At 53.6% G+C, this 8,487-nt stretch overlaps 1 protein-coding gene across 1 annotated transcript; it reads left to right on the top strand.

The window, feature by feature from the left end:
- The first annotated feature begins 369 nt into the window (after positions 1-369).
- Positions 370-7,551, top strand: AMHR2 (anti-Mullerian hormone receptor type 2). Its single transcript, XM_072797768.1, is given in 12 exon segments — positions 370-508; positions 808-990; positions 1,226-1,417; positions 1,680-1,760; positions 1,946-2,082; positions 2,191-2,421; positions 3,962-4,076; positions 4,219-4,391; positions 4,593-4,740; positions 4,910-5,046; positions 5,934-6,118; positions 6,120-7,551. Coding segments are annotated over 12 exon segments (1,839 nt in total). The 5' UTR covers positions 370-435; the 3' UTR covers positions 6,304-7,551.
- Positions 7,552-8,487: the final 936 nt, after the last annotated feature.

Genomic DNA, 8,487 nt, shown 5'->3' with positions numbered 1-8,487 from the left:
CTGCAGATCCGAGCCCTGAAAAGAAGGGATCTTGGGCATAGCTGAATGGCTTAGTTGACCTCATTCTGGTTTCTGGCCTGGGAAGGGCTAACAGTATCCAGCACTTTCCTCCAGGGTCAGCAAAGTGCAGAGGCCTGAGGTTCCATGTCATGGGGTTCTCAGCTGGGCCTCCAAGACCCCTTCCTCCCACTTTGCAGAGAAAAGAGGAGGCAGCCGGCTGCAGAGAAGAGGATATGAGATTGGTTCTCTGCTCCTCCCTCTCCTTGCTTTTCCCCACACCCATCCTCTCCCCCACAGCAGCCGTCTCCCCCACAGAGACTTGGGAAGAGGGAGGGGGGCGGAGTTGGGGACGGAGGGATCAGAAGACCCACAGTGCCCTATATCTGAGGGAAGCTCTGGCCCAGGGCAGCAGTGCTGGTTCATGCTCCCCTCTTCATGCTGCTTGCCTCCTCCAGCATGATGCTGGGGACTCTGGGCCTTTGGGTACTACTTCCCACAGCTGTGCAAGGTAAGTGTCTACAGGGAGGGGCAGGGCCTTTCCAGCTCACCCACTGAGGGAAAGGGGGACTTGAAGCAGCAGCCACCCCTTTGGAAGAATGAGTGGGGTGGGTGAATGAGGGCAAAAGGTAGAGCATGTGTCCCCAGGGTGAGGTCAGGTTCCACACCTCTGCTGATCCTGTTTGCTCACAGCTTTGCCATGCTGGCCCTGGGATATGAAACCTGTTTTGTCTCTCCCTTGGGCTGCTGCTTTTGCCCCTGCATTCATTCCTATCTTGAACCCTCCCCTCTCCCCACCCTGGGCCACAGCACCCCCAAGCAGGCGGACCTGTGTGTTCTTTGAGGCCCCTGGAGTACGGGGAAGCACAAAGACACTGGGGAAGCTGCTAGATGCAGGACCAGGGCCCCCCAGGGTTATCCGCTGCCTCTACAGCCGCTGCTGTTTTGGGATCTGGAACCTGACCCAAGACCAGGCACAGGTGGAGATGCAAGGTGAATGGCAAAGTATACAGCAGGTGATAGCTAGGGTGGGAAACAGGTACATCCTGGGGTGGGGGTGACAGCAGTGGGAGAGGAGGAGAAATGGAATGTGTGGAGGGAAAGAAAAGCCGTGTGAGATGGAGGGGATGCCTCTGATAGAGAAGGGGGTTATCCTCTCTATTCCTAGACCCAGTTATGCTCGCTCGCCCTTTCTCTCCCTTTCTCTCTTCTAATCCCACCCTATCAGGATGCCGAGACAGTGATGAGCCAGACTGTGAGTCCCCCCACTGTGACCTGAGCCCCCGAGCCCACCCCAGCCCCGGGTCCACTCTCTTCACCTGCTCCTGTGGCACTGACTTCTGCAATGCCAATTACAGCCATCTGCCTCCTCCAGGGAACCCTGGGACCCCTGGCTCCCAGGGTCCCCAAGCTATCCCAGGTAGCCATGCAGGGGGCTGGGGCTGGGGGCTGGGGCCCAGGTTAGGATGAGAGGTAGAACCAAGGCTGGTTCTCACCCTACCCCCATCCCAAGTTTTCCTCCTCCTGGCCTTGAGAAGTTGGTTGCCCTAGTGACTGGGAGATAAGGGGCTTGTGACCAAGGTGGGGGTGGGTCCAGAAGCAAGTTCTCTGAGGAAGGGGAGAGGAACAGAGTGGATTTGGGGCAAGGCTCATCCAAGCTGCATTCTTGGCTTAACGTCCAGGCGAGTCCATCTGGATGGCGCTGGTGCTGCTGGGGCTGCTTGTCCTGCTGCTGCTGCTGCTGCTCGGCAGCATCATCTTGGGTACTGATCTACTTCATGCCTCCCTCGTGACCCCAAGTCACTGCCCCAAAGCTCTGACTCCTCTCCAGCTTCCCCTGACCCCGTGGTTCTGAGATCTCTAGAGCCTGAGCCCACTGCCTCCACAAAGCCCCTTTCCCAGTCTCCCTGCCTGTGCACCCTGACCCAAGAGCTCCCTTCTGCCCCAGCCCTGCGACAGCGGAAGGCCTGCAGCGTTCAAGGTGGGCCAGAGCCGGAGCCAGAGCCGGAGCAGGAGCCGGAGCCAGACTCAGGCGGGGACTGGAGTGCTGAGCTCCCCGAGCTGTCTGAGCTGTGTTTCTCCCAGGTGCCTGGGGAGGGGGCCGGGTCCTCCAATCCCTCCCAGGGTGTGCTGGGGAGGAAACCTGGCCCCGCGACTAGCTGAGGCTGGCACCCAGCACTGTGTTTCCGCCAGGTAATCTGGGAAGGAGGCCACACGGCCGTGTGGGCTGGGCAGCTGCGAGGCAGACTGGTGGCCATCAAGGCCTTCTCCCTGAGGGCTGTGGCCCAGTTCCAAGCGGAGAGAGCGGTGTACGAACTGCCAGGCCTGCAGCACGACCACATTGTCCGCTTTATCACCGCCAGCAGAGGGGGCCCTGGCTCCCCGCCCTGTGGGCCCCTGCTGGTACTGGAACTGCATCCGAAGGTGAGGACCAAGGGACGTCTGTATGCATTTGCCTGTGTGTGTATGTGGGTGCTGGATGGCCGCGGGGGCCCCGCTCGTGCTTATTCATCCGCTTCAGATTTCCTCTTCTCTAGACGTTCAAAATGATTTTGTCTTCTTGGTTCATTAGACAAGCAATATTTGCTAATATTTTTAATTTATGAAATAGAGATAGAGAAGGAGAAATCAAAACTACTCATGTTCCTGGGACGTCTGGGGGGCTCATTGGCTGAGCATCTGGCTCTGGCTCAGAGGCATGATCCTGGGGTCCTGGGATAGAGTCCCACATCAGGCTCCCTGCAGGGAACCTGCTTCTCCCTCTGCCTGTGTCTCTATCTCTCTCTCTTTGTGTTTCTCATGAATAAATAAATAGAATCTTAAAAACAAAAACTACTCATATTCCCAACCTTAAGGAAAATCATTGTTAAAGAAATACGTCCAGGCCTGGCCCTCCAAACTCACTGACACAGTCATTCAAGAACCATGTACCACACCTCCTGTGCTAAGACAAACAGCCTAGCCCTTGCCTCTGTCGATTGTGTAGAGTAGTGCGGGAGACAGAGTGAATCAGGTAAACACAAAAATAAGCATCAGATGTCAAGGGCATAAAGTGCTAAGAGAGGAGGTACTGTGAGATAAGAATAAGATGTGACTCAAGGGGAGGGTCATGAACAGGAAGGATGAAGAGGACAAGGTGGGCAGGGACCAGACCACACCTGGCCTTGTGGGCCTGCTAAGGACTTGGGGACTTTATTAGCCCCGTCATCTTCTCTCTCTGAAATCTTGAATTCTGAGAAGTCCCCTCTTTGACTATGTGTCTCAATGCCCAGCTCAAAAATCTCTGCTTTCTTGGGTTGGTTTGTTTGTTCAACTTCCCCGGCACACTGAAGGCACCCAGTAATGTTTGTTGAGTGAGAGACACTAATCTAATGCTCCTTCCCCTCCCAATTTCCACTTGCTCCCCTTCTTTCACTCTCCTACCTGGTGGCTCTCCCATGGGCCGGCTCCTCCCTACAGGCCTGACGCCTCAGGCCAGGTGGCTCACGAGGGGTACCACCACTTAGCTCACTTTGCCTCTCTTGCTTCTGTTATTGCCTCAAGTCCCAAGTCAGGATGACATAGTTACTAGTGAGTGATCCTAGAGTCAGACCACTTGGGTTGAAGCTCTACTTTTTTCTCACCAAGTGACTTGCAAGTTTATTTAGCTTTCTTCCAAGCACCTGGTCTATAAATGAGGCATGTCAGGAGTACATTCTCTCCTAGGGTTGTTGTGAGGATTAGGATTACAGGAGGCCTGGCACATAGTAAGCGCTCAGACACTTGAGTTAGGGCTACTGTTTTTCCCATCAGTCTGACAGATGCATGTTCTCACTCCTCCCCTGCCTCTTGTCTCAGCCTGGATGGATCAGTGTGTCGGTCTGTTGGGAGATGAGAGCGAGGTCTCTAGATTGATCTCTGCACCTTGGGGTGGATCAGCCACCTCCAGGTTATGTGTCCTCTTCTTCTCTCTGCTGCTCCCCAGGGCTCCCTGTGCCAGTACTTGACCCAGCACACCAGTGACTGGGGAAGTTCCATGCGGATGGCACTGTCCCTGGCGCAGGGCCTGGCATTTCTCCATGAGGAGCGCTGGCAGGATGGTGGGTGAACTGGAAGTAGGAAGCTATGGGCATCAAGAGCTACGCTGCTGTGTCTGGTTCTCCCTTAGCTTGAAGGGAAAGAATTGGGTCAAAAGAGAAAGGAAGAAGACCCACGCCCCTTCAACCTTGGCTTCTCCCACAGGCCAATACAAACCAGGTATTGCCCACCGCGATCTGAGCAGTCAGAATGTGCTCGTTCGGGAGGATGGGTCGTGTGCCATTGGAGACCTTGGCCTTGCCTTGGTGCTCCCTGGCCTCACCCAGCCTCCCACCTGGGCCCCTACTCAACCCCGAGGCCCAGCTGCCATCATGGAGGTGAGTACCCTGGATGAGGGTGAGGCCTGGGATCATGGCGGTGTTGCTGATGAAGATGTGTCCTTTGCTGTGGCAACAGTGCGGCAGTACCTACGGAGTTTGGGACATTGCTGAGTCTAGTTGGGGGGACGTTGCATGGACCAGTGTTGTGGTGAGGCTTGCCAGGAAGGTGATTCTTGGCCTCCACACCTTTCTCTCCAGGCTGGCACCCAGAGGTACATGGCGCCGGAGCTCTTGGACAAGACTCTGGACCTACAGGACTGGGGCACGGCCCTCCGACAAGCCGATGTTTACTCTCTGGCTCTGCTCCTATGGGAGATCCTGAGCCGCTGCCCAGATTTGAGGCCTGGTAAGGATGGGTGTGACAGCAGTCCCTCTCTCCCCAAGCCCCATACCTCACCACTCCTTCTATGTCCACCTACCTCCTGCTGCGGGAAGCCCTGCCCTTCTCCCTCTTGGACTTTTCACAAGGAGGCTCCCCAGGACTAGTTGACCTAGCCCTGTGCACCTTTCCCCAGACAGCAGACCACCACCTTTCCAACTGGCCTATGAGGCAGAACTGGGTAGCACCCCCACCACCTGTGAGCTGTGGACCTTGGCCGTAGAGGAGAGAAGGCGCCCCTGTATCCCATCCACCTGGCACTCCTTCACCACAGTAAGAGGCCACCTGCCAGTGGGCTGGGGGCCTGGAGAGTATGGACATGGGCTTCGAGGACTTGTCTACTGGGACCAGCCCAAATGCTCCTATCTCCTCTCATCTGCCACCACTCCCCATCTCATGTTCAGCTGGAGCTGGACAAACTTGCTCTGTACCTCAACTCATCCTCTTCCACCACAAGTCCCACACCCCATTCCTGAGACAGAGACTGACACCTTCCTCCTGCTCAGACTTGCCTGGTCTGTCTCTCTTCTCTCCACTGTCGGTTAGCCCTATTTCTCAGTCTCCTCCTCCAGGAAGCCTTCCTTGGCCTTGCTTCTGCCCTGAGCTCTGTTCCCATGATGGTCCTCTCCTGGCACACTGGAACCCACCATTTAATCCAGTAATTCCTCACCCTGTCTCACACATCTGTGTTTCTGCCATGATCCAATAAAAGCCAGTCCTAGGTTTTAAGGGTTAAAAAAAGTGGCCAAACAGTGAAATTTCAGGATCTGTATAATTAGTTTCCTAACAGGAAGCCCCTTTCCCTGCTACCTGGCCTGAAATTTCCACTGCAACAAGTGTCTATTGGGTTAAGTATTGTTTAGCTAAGACCCTGGTTGCCTGAAAGGAAGGAGAGTAATTTCCCATCAGTGTGTTAAGTCATTAATCTGAATCAGCTCCTCAGAGGAAAAGGTTGACCCTCTGGAAGACACCCAAAGAACCTGTCTCATAGGGAGCAAGATGCAGAGAGCTGGATTTGGGGGAGCAGGAAGGGAGGGGGGCTCCAGAGAGGATCAGAAGAGGAGTGTTGAAAACAGGGTAGTGGTGGACACCTCTCAACTCTGGGGCTACTCAGGGGGCCACTTCCAGGATTAAGCCTGCTTCCCGGTCATTCTTCCCAGGACCCTGGCAGCCTGAGAGAGCTGCTAGAGGACTGTTGGGATGCAGACCCCGAAGCACGGCTGACAGCTGAGTGTGTACAGCAGCGCCTGGCCGCCCTGGCCCATCCTCAAGAGGCCCAGCCCTTCCCAGAGAGCTTCGCCCATGGCTGCCCACCCCTCTGCCCAGAAGACTGTCTCTCAGCTCCTCCCCACTGCCATTCCCCCTTGTAGGCCTCAGCTGGATGTCTGCTACTTCCTTGTTCCAGGAATCCTCCTGTACCATCTCTCACCTGTAAACGCGCAGTTATGTATAATCTATGTTCGTGCAAACATAAATCTGGTGGTCGGATGCTCGGTGCTCCGCCTCACCACTGCCTGTCCTACCTGCTGAATGCTTGGATCCTTCTGCGCGCATCCTGTACACTGCAGTCCCAACCAGGGAGAAGGGGTGGGTGAGAGATAAAGTCAGCTTGATTTCCACGTCCTTGGGCCTTCCCCGCTTCATGTGATCCGGGGCTCCTCCAGTCTCTCTTTTTTTCCTTCTCTAACACAGGCCTTCATTTGGTGGGATCGCATGGTGGGCACTGGGGGAAGATGACATCACTGCTTGGCAAGTGCTCGGAGACTCACAGCTCACCTGATTGGGGGCACTGCCTGGGGTACTGGGGGAGTGTCCTGTCTGAGGCTTGAGTGGGAAGGCCTCACAGAGCACAGGAAGCTCTTGGGTTTTCAACCAGCAGTTTTCCAGGCATGGTGGGGGCAGGAGGCACAGGGTCTTGAGGGGCAGTAAGTACAAAGCAGCAAGGAGCCTGGGTAGCAGAAGTGTCGGGTGTGTGAAGGAGAGAGCAGAGACGTTCTGTGGAAAATCGTAGGCAAGGCCTTGTGAACCCTACTGAGAAGTTCTTCCTTCATTTCTTTTTGTGCCTTCTCTACTGGCTTTTCTTTCCCACCCCAGGCCCCTTTCATACTGGGTGCCCCTCAGGGACATTTCACACTGGGTCCCTGGTTTATAGCTCTAGTTCAGTTTCTTTTCTTTCTTTCTTTCTTTTTTCTTTTTTAAGTGTTTTTATTTTTTATTTTTATTTTTTTTAGTAATCGCTATACCCAAAGTGGGGCTTTACCTCTTGACCTCAAGATTGAGGACCCCACCCCACCCAGTCCTATGCTCCTCCAGTTGAGCTAGCAAGGCACCCCCACCCCAACCCACCCAGTTTAGTTTCTAACTGAGTGGTATTGGGCAAGTTACATTCTCTCTCTGGGCCCTCAGGTTTCTCATTTACTAAATCAGGGGGATGAGGCCTTCTGGTCTAACTCCAGGAGAACAATGGGAAGGCTTTGACTTCACTACAACAGGATTGATTCCTGGTCAGTGAGCACCAAGCCCTGTGTCTTTGAGCAAGTTACCTACCCTAGGAATCTGTTTTGTCATGTATAAAGTATGGGTAAGAATATCTACGCTGCTTGCAGAGTTGATTCAGGGTAAACAAGAAGGGGTGATGGGTCTTGTGTAGCACCTGGCCTCAGTGGACACTCTGGACATGGGAACAGTTGTGAATGAACATTGAGATGCTCTCTTGTCCTTTTATATGTTGGTTGCTCCAGCATTAGCATTAATAAAGTAGAGCCTGTCTACTTTCAAGCCCTAAGACTTCACTTTTCTTCAGAACCCCAATTCTCGGGGATCCCTGGGTGGCTCAGCTGTTTGGTGTCTGCCTTTGGCCCAGGGCGTGATCCTGGAGTCCCAGGACTGAGTCCCACGTCGGGTTCGCGACTTGGAGCCTGTTTATCCCTCCTCCTGTGTCTCTGCCTCTCTCTCTTTATCTCTCTGTGTCTATCAGAAATCAATCAATCAATCAATCAATCTTAAAAAAAAAAAAAAGAACCCTAATTCTCTACAAGACATTACCACCTGAAATTAAACACATCAATAGCCAAGCTCCGGCGTCCCCCTCACCAACAGGGCTGCCTTCCCCTCTTCCCTGGCTCTCAAGAGCACCATATTTCTCTATCTCTTAGTAATCTCTACACCCAACGTGGGGCTCAAATTCATGACCCTGAGATCAAGAGTCACATGCTCTCCGACTGAGCTAACCAGGCCTACTACACTAAGTTTCTCTTGGTCCTAGAGGATCCCAACAAGGAAGGTGTTTTGTCTCTTCTGTGACCCCAACTCATCCCACCCATATCTAGTCAATTCTCAACTGGGGTTGCATGGGTAGGGCCTGCTCTGGGCACCAACTGTCTTTTTCTCCTCCTAGGCTAGCAGGCCCTAACTATTACAATTGCCTCTTGACCACCTATTTTCTTTCCAATCTTGGTTAAAAACTATGCTCTGAATAACCTTTTTTTTTTTTTAATAACCTTTAAACGTAACTTTTATTTTTTTTATTTTTTTATTTTTTTTAAGATTTTATTTATTTATTCATGAGAGACAGAGAGAGAGAGATTGAGAGAGAGACAGAGACACAGGCAGAGGGAGAAGCAGGCTCCATGCAGGGAGCCCGACGTGGGACTCGATCCCAGGTCCCCAGGATCAGGCCCTGGGCCAAAGGCGACACCAAACTGCCGAGCCACC

Source organism: Canis lupus, chromosome 25 (genome assembly GCF_048164855.1).
Source record: "Canis lupus baileyi chromosome 25, mCanLup2.hap1, whole genome shotgun sequence".
Classification (NCBI taxonomy): Eukaryota; Metazoa; Chordata; class Mammalia; order Carnivora; family Canidae; genus Canis; species Canis lupus.
Note: the sequence above shows the minus strand (reverse complement) of the source record. Positions and strands in the feature narration are given on the sequence as shown.